Genomic DNA, 14,226 nt, shown 5'->3' with positions numbered 1-14,226 from the left:
TCTAATAATTGCCAGTAACTATTTGAAGCACTTGACACAATTCCCTCATTTAATCCTCAAAACAGCCCTAAAAAAAAAAAAAAAAAAAAAAATTAGTAGTATTATACCCATTTTACAATGAGGAAATCAAGGCCTAGAGGTGACATAACTTTGCCCAAAAGGTAGTAAGTAGGAGAATGGGATTTCAAACCTAGGTTACCATCGTAATCATACTTACCTCTCTCAGAAAGAGTGTATCTCAACTAAAATAATCATTTAATTTAGAAGCTGAAAGAAGGGGTTCTCTTTCCTGGAGTTGAGTTCACTTATAAAGTCAAGAAGATCATCTGCTTCAAGCATAGATGAAGGTATCAGTTCAAACTGGGCTACTGAGTGGACTCCCCTGAGGTAACCCTCAGTGTGATTCTAGGAAACACCCTAAGCTCACACAGAGCCGCAGGCTTGCTCCAAGGAATCAGAGTTGCCTTAAATGAGCTAGAACAAGGGCAACACCAAGTTCCCCTTGAATTCTAGATCTGTGCAATCAATACGGCAGCCACTAGCCACATGGGGCTACTGAGCACATGAAATGGGGTTAGTCCAAGTTGAGATATGCTGAAGTAAAATGCATACCATATTTTAAAAATTTGTTGTTGTTAGGTGTCATCAAGTCAGTTCTGACTCATAGCAACCCTACGTTCAACAAAACGAAACACTGCCCAGTCCTGCACCATCCTCACAATCGTTGTCATGCTTGAGCTCATTGTTGCAGCCACTGGGTCAATCCATCTCATTGAGGGTCTTCGTCTCTTTTCCTGACCCTCTACTCTACCAAGCGTGATGTCCTTCTCCAGGGATTGGTCCCCCCTGATAACATGTCCTAAGTATGTGAGACGCAGTCTCACCATCCTTGCCTCTAAGTATTCTGTACTTCTTCCCAGACAGATTTGTTGGTTCTTCTGCCAGTCCGTGGTATTTTCAATATTCTTCACCAACACCATAATTCAAAGATGTCAATTCTTCTTCAGTCTCCCGTATTCATTGTCCAGCTTTTGAATGTATATGAGACAATTGAAAATGCCATGGCTTGGGTCAGGTGCACCTTAGTCCTCAAAGTGACATCTTTGCTTTTTAACACTTTAAAGATGTCTTTTGCAGCAGATTTACCCAGTGCAATACGTCCTTCAATTTCTTGACTACTGCTTCTATGGGCATTGATTGTGGATCCAAGTAAAATGAAATTCTTGACCACTTCAGTATTTTCTTCATTTATCATGATGTCACTTATTGGTCCAGTTGTGAGGAATTTTTGTTTTTTTTATGTTGAGGTGTAATCCATACTGACGGTTGTAGTCTTTGATCTCCATCAGTGACTGCTTCAAATCTTCTTCACTTTCAGCAAGCAAGGTTGTGTCATCTGCATAATGCAGGTTGTTAATGAGTCTTCCTTCAATCCTGATGCCCCATTCTTCTTCATATAGTCCAGCTTCTCTGATTATTTGCTCATCCCACAGATTGAATAAGTGTGGTGAAAGGATATAACACTGATGCACAACTTTCCTGATTTTAAACCACGCAGTATCCACTTGTTCTGTTCGAAACACTGCCACTTGGTCTATATGTGGGTCCTGCATGAGCACAATTAACTGTTCTGGAATTCCCATTCTTTGCAATGTCATCCATAATTTGTTATGATCCACGAAGTCGAATGCCTTTGCATAGTCAATAAAATACAGGTAAACATCTTTCTGGTATTTTCTGCTTTCAGCCATGATCCATCTCCCTCATTCCACATCCTCTTCTGAATCTGGCTTGAATTTCTGGTGGTTCCCTGTCGATGTATTGCTGCAACCGCTTTTGAACGATCTTCCGCCAAACTTTACTTGTGTATGATATTAATGATAGTGTTTGATAATTTCTGCATTCTATTGGATCACCTTTATTTGGAATAGGCATAAATACGGATCTCTTCCAGTCAGCTGCCCAGGTAGCTGTCTTCCAAATTTCTTGGCATAGACAAGTGAGCACCTCCAGCACTGCATCTGTTTGTTGAAACACCTCAGTTGGCATTCCATCAATTCCTAGAGCCTCATTTTTCACCAATGTCTTCAGTGCAGCTTGCACTTCTTCCCTCAGTATCATTGTTCTTGATCATATGCTACCTCCTGAAATGATTGAATGTCCACCAATTCTTTTTGATACAAAGACTCTGTGTATTCCTTCCATCTTCTTTTGATGATTCCTTCATCGTTCAGTATTTTGCCCATAGAATCCTTCAATATTGCAATTGGAGGCTTGAATTTTTTCTTCACTTGTTTCAGCTTGAGAAATTCTAAGTGTGTTCTTCCCTTTTGGTTTTCTAACTCCAGGTCTTTCCACATGTCTTTGTCTTCTCAAGCAGCCCTTTGAAATCTTCTATTCAGGTCTTTTACTTCATCGTTTCTTCCGTTTGCTTTAGCTACTCAGTGTTCAAGAACAAGTTTCAAATGGATGTCTCTTCTGACATCCATTTTGGTCTTTTCTTTCTTTCCTGTCTTTTTAATGACCTCTTGCCTTCTTCATGTATGATGTCCTTGATGTCATTCCACAACTGGTCTGGTCCTCAGTCATTAGTGTTCAATGCATCAAATCTATTCTTGAGATGGTCTTTAAATTCAGGTGAGATATACTCAAGGTCATAATTTGCCTCTCGTGGACTTTTTCTAATTTTCTTCAGCTTCAACTTGACCTTGCATATGAGCACTTGATGTTGTGTTCCGCAGTCAGCCCCTGGTCTTGTTCTGACTGACAATGTTGAGCTTTTCCACCATCTCTTTCCACAGATGTAGTCAATTTGATTCCTGTGTATTCTGTCTGGCAAGGTCCACATGTATAGTCACCATCTATGTTGTTGAAAAAATGCATTTGCAATTAAGAAGTCGTTGGTCTTGTAAAATTCTATCATGTGAACTCCGGCATCATTTCTATCACCAAGGCCATATTTTCCAACTACCAATCCTTCTTTGTTTCCAGTTTTTGCATTCCAATTGTCAGTAACTATCAATGCATCTTGATTGTGTGTTCGATCAATTTCAGACTGCAGAAGTTGGTAAAAATCTCCAGTTTCTTCATTTTGGGCCTCAGGGGTTGGTGCATAAATTTGAAAAATAGTCATATTAGCTGGTCTTCCTTGTAGGTGTACAGAAATTATCTTATCACTGACAGTGTTGTACTTCAGGATAGATCTTGAAATGTTCTTTTTGACGATGAATGCAACATCATTCCTCTTCAATTTGTCATTCCCAGCATAGTAGACCAACCATATGATTTTCCGATTCAAAATGGCCAAAACCAGCCCATTTCAGCTCACTAATGCCTAGGATATAGATGTTTATGTGTTCTATTTCATTTTTGACGATTTCCAATTTTCCTAGATTCACACTTCGTACATTCCACATTCCTATTATTAATGGATGCTTCTTCTCATTTTGAGTCATACCACATCAGCAAATGAGGCCCCAAAAGCTTGACTCCATCCACGTCATTAAGGTCAACTCTACTTTGAGGAGGCAGCTCTTCCCCAGTCGTATTTTGAGTGCCTTCCAGGCCGAGGGGTTCATCTTCCAGCATTATATCAGACAATGTTCCATGCTATTCATAAGGTTTTCACTGGCTAATTTTTTTCAGAAGTAGACTGCCACGTCCTTCTTCCTAGTCTGTCTTAGTCTGGAAGCTCAGCTGAATCCTGTCCACCATGGGCAACCCTGCTGGTATTTGAATACCAATGGCATAGATTCCAGTATCACAGCGACACACAGGCTACCATGGTACAACAAATTGACAGATGCTTTGGGGTTAAAAACTTAGAACAACAAAAAAAAGAGAATGTAAAATATCAATTACATGTTAAAATGGCAATAATTTTGATATTTTGGGTTAAATAATTATAATTAAATTAATACTTTTATTAAAATTAATTTCACGTTTCTTTTTACCTTTTTTAAGTGGTTACTGGAACACTTAAAATTATATATGTGGCTCCTGTATCTATTGGGCAGTGCTGTTCTTGACCACGCCTGTGTCATATTTTTTACTCCTATGTATAAATTATGTCCTGCAAAATGTATTATTCGATACAACTGATTGCTGTTGTTATGTGCCATCAAGTCCATTTCAACTCGTAGCAACCCCATGTGACAGAGTAATGGCTATAATCTTTACGGAAGCAGATTGCCAGGTCTTTCTCCCACTGACCTGCTGGGTGGGTTCGAGCTGCCAATTTTTCAGTTAACAGCTGAGTACTAAATCATTTGCACCACCAAGGCTCCTTATACAACTGATATTTATATTTACTCCTATATTTTACTTCCTTTCTTCCCACAACTCTGTATTAGCCATCCATTGCTGTGAACAAACTGCTCCAAAATTGAGCAACTTAAAACCATAAATATTTATTCTCTCATACTGTTTCCGTGAATCAGGAATTTGGGAATGGTTTAGCTGGCTGGTTCTGGCTCAAGACTTCTCATGAGGTTGTGAGGTTGCTATCAAGATGTCCTCCAGAGCTGCAGTTATCCGAAGGCTGAACTGGAAAGCTTTCAAGGTGACCCACTCATATGTTGGCATGTTAAAGTTGGCCATTGGCAAGGGACCTCAGATTCTCACCACGTGCACCTGTCCATAGGGTTGTTTGAGCGTTCTCACAACATGGTATTTGCCTTCCCTTAAATTATCCAAGGGACGTAGGCAGAAATCACAAAGCCTTTAATGACCTAGCCTCAGAAGTCACACACTATTATTTCCTCAATATTGTATTGGTTATATAGGTCAGTCCTATTCAATGTAGATACCAAAACCAAACCCGCAGCCATTGAGTCGATTCACCGCCGTCCTATAGGACAGAGTAGAACTGCCCCATAGGGTTCTGTCTTTGTCATCAGAGAGCCATTCAGAATACTTAATTACCTCCACTGGCTTGAGGCTAACAGAGCTGCAGCCAGCCAGGGCTTCAGTTTCCTGAGATTGAGCTTCATTCTCTCCCACCTCACAGCTGATCCTACATAACACAGTGGAGTTTCAACAGTGACTTTATTTTATTCATCAGTCTGCATAATGCACTCATTGTCCACGGAGGACTAGGGTTTCCTTTCCAGGGAAGACTTTTCCTTCCCTCTCTGGACTCTGTCTCCACCCCGCTGCCCACGTTAAATGCCATACTTTCATCCCTCTCAAAGCACCATTACAGATGTTTATTTGCTGAGGCCAACTTGGGCATGTTTGAATTCTAGGCTATATCAGAGTGTTTTGCTGCCCTGCAACATACCCCAGTTACTAAAAAAGTAAAGGCACTGAACCTATGTCAAAAACATCATTTGATTACCGGGTTAGTGGAGAGTGAAGGCTGATGTAATCCTAAATTAGGCTGCATCAGCTGCTAGGTGTGATAGAAGTGAGCAAATCAAGATTTTGAGAAGAAAGTCACAAGAGGCAATTGTCATGGTACATACCAATGAAGTCTGTGAGGGCTGGAACCACATCGAAGAGCCACAGATATGTGACCTGATTCCATTTCTCCAGTCACAGCAAGTGCTCAGTATCTGCTGATTGAAGGGAGGGGAAGAGTTGACTATAAAATGCTCAAGTCCTCTTGATCCTGGGGTCAACCATATCCTGAGAAGGAAAACCAGTCCCTGATAGCTGGGAGCTGGCCTAGCTCTATCAATTAGGCCGCGAAGTTCTCCTGTTGAACATAAATAATTTCACAGAACATCCACATCAGACAAGACCACTCTGTGACCATGATGGATCAAGGCAAAAATAAGACCACTCATAATCAAATCTGATCACAGGTAAACAGGAACATTGTCCAAGCCTGACTATTGACTACTGCTCTTTACCAAGGGAGCTGTAGGCTCACTCCATTCTTCTTCCCCTCTAGGTGAGAATGATTAAGATACCAAGTCATAGAATTACCCTGCTTCCTGACAGTATCCAATCCACAGCAATGCCTTGCTTCCTTGAGCGTTCCTTAAAGCACCAAATAAGTCCAAATCCTCTAAATCCTAACACCCTCTGATGGAAACACCCCGTGGCTTCCCATGTAAGATTTCCCTCATGGTCTTTGGCTAAGAATTAACAACCCTTAGCCATCAACGGCCCTTCCCAGGCTAGCAATACCACTGTGCCTTATCACAGGGAGAAGAGAAACAAGCACAGGAGAGAGGGAGGAGAAAAGTCAACACTTGTCAAGTTTCATTACAGAGTGACAGATGAGGATGATTTCTACACACATCATTGGTACAAGGTCAATTTTCCCAGGACCTACCCTAGGTTATGTGCCATGTTCTACTCCTTTCTCCCACTAAAGCAGGCTCACAGGAATGCAGAAACTAACCATGAACCTATACACATAAACTAAACCACTCACAAACTTCCGTAACAAATTTAATAATTACTTGTGGCTAAAGTTACAACTAATGAATGCAACAATTAAGGAACACAAACTATTCAGAGCCCTATAACCAGCTTGAAGTAGGAGCAAAGTCTGAAACCAGCAAAGTCTGGCCTGCTTTCCAGTGTGTGACCTGAGCAAGTTAGTCAAACGGAGCCTGTTTCTCACACTGAGTAAGAAAACTAATACCATAAAGTTGTAAAATAACAGAGGAAAGGCCTAGAACAATGCCCGACATGCACTAAGCGTTCAAGAAGTGATAGTACCCTCCTTTCTCTTCCTCACCGCCTTCAGGAAGAAGGTTGGAACTACTGAAACAATAAAAACAGCACTTTAAAGCAAAGCTCCCCTCCTCAAATTACCCTCTTGAAAAGATTCGCCCGTCTCCAGTTATTTTCCCATCAAAAGTCACAACGTAGCATCGCTGGCTCTTCTTATGGCCAACCTAAGAGTATCCTCCCAGAGACTGCAAAACCAGGGGTTCCAGGCTGGCTTGGGCACTAAACCAGCTTCGGGACTGTGGCCTAGTAACTTGTCCTATTCAGGCTGTTTCCCCACCATAAACAGGTACATTAAAAGTGCTTTGATAGCCTGAGACAAGAACTAGATGGTGCCCAGCTACCACTAATGACCACCCTGACAGGGAATACAACAGAGTCCCTGACAGAGTAAGAGAAAAGTGGGGTGCGGAACTCAAATTCTAATAAAAAGATCAGGCTTAATGGTTTGACTGAGACTGGAAGGACAGAAGACATGGCCCCCGCACTCTCTGTTGGCCAAGAGCTGAAACCATTCCCAAGGCCAACTCTTCAGAGAAAGATTAGACTGGATTATGGGACATAAAGTGATATTTGTGAGGAGTGTGCTTCTTAGCTCAAGTAGATACATGAGACTAAATGGGCAGCTCCTGTCCAGAGGCAAGATGAGAAGGCAGAAAGGGTCAGATGGCTGAATGGACACGGGAAATCTGGGGTGGAAAGGAGTGTGCTGTCACAGTATAAGGAGAGCCAACTAGGGTCACATAACAATGTATGTATAAATTTTTGTATGAGAAACTTACTTGAATTGTAAACTTTCACTTAAAGCACAATTTAAAAAAAAGTGCTTTGATAGTCAAAGCCAGCAAGATCATTTGTAGGTAGCTGTCACCAGTCATCTGATAACCACTGTTCCCACCTCATCACTCCCCTTTCCCCCCATACTCATTCACAATCTTGCAACATTCGTGCACCTTGCTCCTCCATGATGGCATTTGTCAATGTGCCTGTCCCGTTCATCAGGCTGGAAGCACCTGGAGACAGGGACTGGCACGTGAGATCAGAAAGTTTGATGAAGAGGATCAGAACTTTGAGAAGATCTAGCTGAAACCAAAATGGAACCGATTTTATCCAAATCCAAGTGATTCTCTCCTCTGATGCCTCCCAGAAATGCAACTGTTTATGTGGGTTATAACCTGTCTTAGTCATCTAGTGCTGCTGTTAACAGAAGTATAAGTGGATGGCTTTAACGAAGAGAAATTTATTCTCTCATAGTCTAGTAGACTACAAGGGTGCCAGCTTCCAGGGGAAGGACTTCTGTCAGCTCTGGAGGAAGGTCCTTGTCATCAATCTTCCCTTGGTCTAGGAGCTTCTCTGTGCAGGTACCCCAGGTCCAAAGGATGCGCTCTGCTCCCAACACTGCTTTCTTGGTGGTACGAGGTCCCCTCTCTCTGCTCGCTTCTTTTATATCTCAAAAGAGACTGGCTTAAGACAAAATCTAATCTTGTAGATCTCATCAATATAACCGCCACTAATCCATCTCATTAACATCACAGTGACAGGATTTACAACACATAGGAAAAACGATGGACACTCACACAACACTGGGAATCATGGCCCAGCCAAACTAATACACGTACTTTTTGGGGACACAATCCATGACATAACCCTTTCCCAACCACCAAACTTACAGCTTGCTTATGTCCCTCAGACACATCACATGTACCTGTAAATTGTTTTTCCATTCAACTTATTTCCAGCAAGACCACATTTAATAACAATTTTACTGAAGAATCTAATCATAATCCACCTCCAGAGCAAACTGCTGTGTGTGCGCCTGAACAGGAAATGTTTTGTTTTCTACAAGTTATGACAAGAAAAACCTCACATTAACACTCAAAGGAACTGCAGTTCGGTCAGTGTGAACACCTGTGAAACCCACTGAAAATTTACATGTAGAACATGCAGGTGTTTTTCAGGAACCCAGTTTATTGTTTACCTTTATCCTTAAATTGAATACACATAAAATTAAATCCACTTCAAGTAACTATAGCATTAAAAACCTATGCCACAAGAGCTTTGAGGACACTTTTAAGATTCTAGCAAGTGTTGTTAGCTAACATGTAGTGCCCATTTTGTGCACAAAGCCTCTTTAATGCTCCGTCCTGCAACATGATTTAGCAGGACTTTAGATGCCAAAAAGCCTGGTAGCGGTAATTCAAGCTTCAGAACTGAGGGCTAGAGAAAAATGATCATTCGAGTAATGTGCCAAGTTAGCACAGGGAGATGGTGCCTCCCACAATAAACATCTTTAACAACAGAACAGAGTCCTTCGAGTCCTGACTGGAGTTATTATTGAGCTGACCATGGCCTTTCCTTTCCCTGTCTATGGGGCTGTTTTCTGGGCACTTCACTGCTTACTGGAGCCCTGGTGGCACAGTAGTTAAGAGCTTGGCTGCTAACCAAAAGGTTGGCAGTTCAAATCCACCGGCCACTCCTTGGAAACTCTACGTGGTAGCTCTACTGTGTCCTATAGGGTCGTGAGTTGGAATTGACTTGACAGCAGCAGGTTTGGTTTTTTTGGGCCACTGCTTATTAGGCAAATTGTCTGTAGGTGTACAGAGAGGTGAACATTCAGGTTACCCATTTTACTGCTTATCAGTTTCCACGACTAAAGATGGTTTGACTAATATAAAACTTGGGGATAATTTGTGACCTTTGTTCAGCTCTGTAATTCTCCATTATAAAACTGATAACTTGACACAGGTCCATGGAATAAATACTGCCTTGGGAAATCGAGCCTCCCAGAGGTAAGGAAAAAAATTAACTATTCTGGCTCAAGATTTATTGAGTGAATTCCATCCCTTATAAAAGGTCCTATGCAAAGTGGGTGAGTAGAACTGATGGGCATTTTACTGCAAAACTACAGCAAATTTTACAATGAAGACAAAGAGTCAAAATGGCACCACCATACTGTTTTATTTCAACCTTCAAACAATACAAAGAGGTGACGACGTCTGATGCCCAGCCATGCAAATAACAATAATAAAAGAATAGAAAAAATATAAACGCCGAAAAGAAAATCATTTAAAAAAAAAAAGGACTTCACATTTCACAGGAGTGCTCTGGCAGTGTTGGCAGTTAACTCTGGGTAACTGCTTCCGACAGCATGGGTCTGATGAACCCTGCCTGACCTCAGCCAAGGTACAGCCACACTTGCCCCCACTAGCTTATGCTCCCTTTCACCTTACCACACTGCTCCACTCTGCAGACCTCTGTAAACCTGATCTTAAGATGTAACTGAGTATTACACATAATCACAACAAAAACTAAACAAAACAGCAGCAGAACAGTAAACAAACTCCAAGTCTCCAGTAAGGCATGAGGAAAACACTGTTGGTTGAGTCCTTCATTTGACCAGCTTAAAGAAAAGTTTTAATTTTTATTTCTCAGCAAACCCAATTCAGAAGCCTAACCAGCAGTCCTCCCTTTCTATTTTTTTGGTAAATGTTTCATATAAAACATCAAGTGCTACTTTATTTAAAAAAATGAGTGCTCTTAATAGTAAAAATATATATGTTTATATTTCTCTTTTTAAAAAGACATTAATAACAACACTTCAGAAGACTGGATTTAGGCCCTGCCACACCCCTTGCCAGCTGTCCACCTGGCATAGATACATTAAGGCAAAGGCTCCTGGAGAGGCAGGTCCACCTCAGCTGTGGGTGGGGATGCAAGGTGAACACAGTCCGCTCCTACAGGGTCAGCAGAAAGGCTTCTCCCTCATGCTCACCGAGCCGTCCTGCATACCGAAGTAGACTCTCTCGGCCATGTTGATGAACAAGCCTGTGTCCACCACGCCTGTAGGACAAAGGACAGAAAAAAAGTTGTTAATTTTCAGCTCCCCAAGGCACGAAGGGAATGAAGGATCACAGGATCAACAGAAGCGACTACCACAAGCAGCACTGGACAATCACAAATCTAAAGCTTCCCCCTCCCACATGGCAATGAAAAGAGATTCTGATTCTCTACTTCTTCTTGCAACCCTTGTCTTCCCTTCCGTTTCGGTCTGGGTTCTTTCTGTACTCAAACATGCCAGAGGCCTCAGGGCCTTTTCCAATGCTGTTCCTTCTTCCTGGACTGGTCGTCTTCAAGCACTTCAAGAGCCCGGCTCTTCTCCATCCTTCAGCTATCACATGATGAGCCATCTTCTCTGAGACGCCCTCCAAAGCTACTCTAAGCAGTCTCAGACCCTGCCAGTTGTTTTCAATCGTATGAACAGCCTTGAAAGATTTCTTCAGAATGGGTGAAGATATTTGTAATACATATATGAAAGGACTCAAATCAAAATATATAAATTCCTCCTCAAATCATTAATAAAAAAGACAGACAACCCAATGGAAAAATGGCAAAAGACCTGAAGAGGTATTTTACAAAAGAGGCCATCCAAAATAGTTAATAAACATTTTAAAGGTGCTCAAATTCATTAGTCAATAGGGAATGCAAATTGAAACAAGATACCACTACAAACCCACCAGAATGAGTGCAATGAAATATGGCTAGGATGCGAAGACATACCCGTACACAGATGGAAGTATAACCATTTTAGACAACGTCTGTTCATATATCTTCTGAAGATAAATATATTCACACCTAATGGCCCAGCAATTCTACTCCTAGGCATATATGCAACTGTTAGGCATACATGTGGTCATAAAAAGACATGTACAATAATGTTCACAGTACACTTTTCCTAACAGGAAATGCCCATCAAGAGGAGAATGAAGATATATATGCATATTTTTTCACACACATACGTATGTGATGGAATACTATTCAGCAATGAGAATTAACTACAACTACAGGCAACCTTTACTGAAAACGTTTACATATGCATGCATGTACCACAATGAGGTAACTCTGTTCAACTCTCAGAGAAAAAGTCTGAGGGTATATGGCGGACAAGGGCCCGGCGTGTAGGGAAACTGGTACCTGCACATGTTGCTGCTGGTCGAAGGGTAAATTGGTGCAATCTATGGAGGGCAATTTAGCACCATCTAGCAAATGCCCTTTTAGGAAAGGACTGGAAACGTGGGGATCTGGTTAAACTATGCTACAGCCATAAAATGAAATACTTTGCAGTTATTTAGAAAGAAAAAAAAAAAAGAGTACACTCTTTACACAATCACATACTGTGTATCACTATGTAATGATTTCCAAGATGGGAAAAAGGAAAAGGCAGACATGTGTACAGTATGCTGCCACCTGTGTAAAACAGGGTGGGGGTGGGGAGTTTCCATCTGTGTATTTATGAAAGTCACCTGCAGGAGGACACAATTTTGGTAACACTGACTGCCTCCAGAGCCAATGGCTGGGGCGAGAGGGGAAGTTTTACTCTTTTGTAATTCTGAACCACACAAATTCAAAAGATAAATCAAATCAAATCTTCTAAAGTAGGTAGGTAGGCAGATAGGTAGGGAAGCAGGTAGGTAGGAGAGGGCAGTGATTTCTCTACTGGGGATGAAAAGACAGGGAGAAAAGTCTCTGACACATACAGAGGTCCCTGACAACAAGCTCTGCCGACGTGACTGGAGCCTCCAAAAGGTGAGCAAAGTGGTCGCTCAAGACCCACCCGTTTTAAAAACTCTAACCAAGGTGGCACCTTCCACTTGATCCGAGAGAAGTCAAACCAGGTTCAGAAAAGGCTTTAAAGAGACAGCAGATGAATCGGCAGCAGTCTGAGGTCTGATCTTACAGCAACCTCCCCACAGGTTCCTGAGATGCAGAGTGACTGACCTCCCTTCCCTCAGCATCCACTGCCCCCAAACACAGTGGACGGGGCAGAGGATGCTGAATGTGAACACAGGGGAAGAACCCTCGAGGCTCCAGCCCTTCTATAAAGAGCTGCTCTGCTCTGGGTGTACCCAGTGAGACATCCAAGGGAGTGGGCAGCCATGCACCAGTTCAGCTGCCCTCTACGCATCCTCACAGGCGTCAACGGATGTACACGAGACAAGGGCAGGGAGACAGGGATAGGGAAACCCGTCCTGCTTCTCCTCCCTTGGTCTTGGTCCAAGAGCGAGTCTACTGGACCAAATCAGGAAGAGAAAAGAGAGAACAAACCACTCTGATGATCCTGATGGATCATTATCTAATAGCCAGTCTCTCTTTTTAATTTTCCTCACTTTAAGTTTCTAACAAAACTCTAAACTTCTCTAAGATGTAGCTTCTACTGACTTAGATGCAGAGGTAAGTATGGGCAAAATTACTCACAAAAGACATCTCAATGTCTTAATAAGCCAACGCAGGTCTGGGAAGGAGGAACACCGCCACCTAGTGGGCACGGCAAGAAATCCACCTACAGCAGAACAGCACCACCGTTGGTGAGCCTTTTCTACCAGCCCTCTGGGTTTGCCTGCATTATCATTAGGGGCAAATTCTCCAATTTTACCAACAGTGACCTCTACCTTTCTTCTCTTCCTCCTGCTTTCTTGCTTCTTTAGTTCTTCCATTAAGAAGAGAAACACTTAAGCAAGAGAAGGACAACTGACCTAATCTTTCTAACTCAATACACTGTCAACAGAAGACTGCCTAAACAGCAGGCTAAAGCAGGGCTGGAAGAATTAGCTCTCTACACATATTCACACAAATTTCATTCCCAACTAGCAGGGATAACTTAGAAGCTAGTATATATCTAATCAACAGTGAAGATATTATCCTTTCTTCCTAGAGATTTGTTCATTCAACAAACATTTCCTCACGTGCTAGGCACTGTTTTAACTCATTTACTCCACCCAGCAACCTTATGAGGTTAGCCCTTTTTACAGGGAAGGAAACTGAGGCACAGAGTTAGCATCTCTGCAGTTAACTACGTGCTCAAAGGTCATGCTGCTAGAGCATGGCTGGGGTAGGACCCTTACCCAGGCAGTTTGCTCCAGAATCCATTCTTAGCCACCATACTCTAAACTGACCTTGTCTGCCTCACTGGTGGCGCAGTGGTTAAGAGCTCGGCTGCTAACCAGAAGGTTGGCACTTTGAATCCACCAGCTGCTCCTTGGAAACTCTATGGGGCAGTTCCACTCTGTCCTATAGTGTCGCTATGAGCTGGAAATCAACTCATTGGCAACAGGTTTGTTTTTTGGGTCTTGCCTCACTAGCCAATTCCGCCCCAAGAATGTTTCATCACGTGGAATATTTTCAGTTAGATGGTTAGTTTCTCAATATCATAAGACAGTGATACCTCTCAAATCTGTCTCCTTTTAGTCCCCTCGTACAAGCTGTCAATGCCTCCTCATAATTCATCTCTATGGTGCCTATCCAACCTCCGCCCCAGCTCCCAAGCCCTGTTCCATCATTCCCTGATGCCAGCTGCATTAGAGGCTCTCTATGCTCCGAAAATTTTCAAGTCACACAACCCCTCCTCAGCCTGGCACTCGAGGACGTGAGAATTAAAAATCAGGGTTTGCGTAAAACCAAATGAGACTAACGAGGTACAGGAGTCCAGTGACAAGGGCCAGAAGGGGACAAGGAAGCTGGTGATAGGGAACCCAAGGTTGAGTA

The 14,226-nt window shown here is 42.4% G+C and overlaps 1 protein-coding gene across 1 annotated transcript in view; it reads right to left on the bottom strand.

Moving 5' to 3' along the window:
• Positions 1-9,757: 9,757 nt before the first annotated feature.
• RPIA (ribose 5-phosphate isomerase A) overlaps positions 9,758-14,226 on the bottom strand; it is a 35,193-nt gene continuing 30,724 nt past the window's right edge. The window contains exon 9 of the mRNA XM_004390654.2: positions 9,758-10,527. Within this exon, the coding sequence (XP_004390711.1) occupies positions 10,430-10,527 (98 nt within the window). The 3' untranslated portion in view covers positions 9,758-10,429. The remainder of the gene's footprint in view (positions 10,528-14,226) is intronic.

The sequence above is a fragment of the Trichechus manatus genome, unplaced genomic scaffold, assembly GCF_000243295.1.
Source record: "Trichechus manatus latirostris isolate Lorelei unplaced genomic scaffold, TriManLat1.0 scaffold00316, whole genome shotgun sequence".
NCBI classification, from domain to species: domain Eukaryota; kingdom Metazoa; phylum Chordata; class Mammalia; order Sirenia; family Trichechidae; genus Trichechus; species Trichechus manatus.
This window is presented reverse-complemented; position numbering and strand designations above follow the sequence as displayed.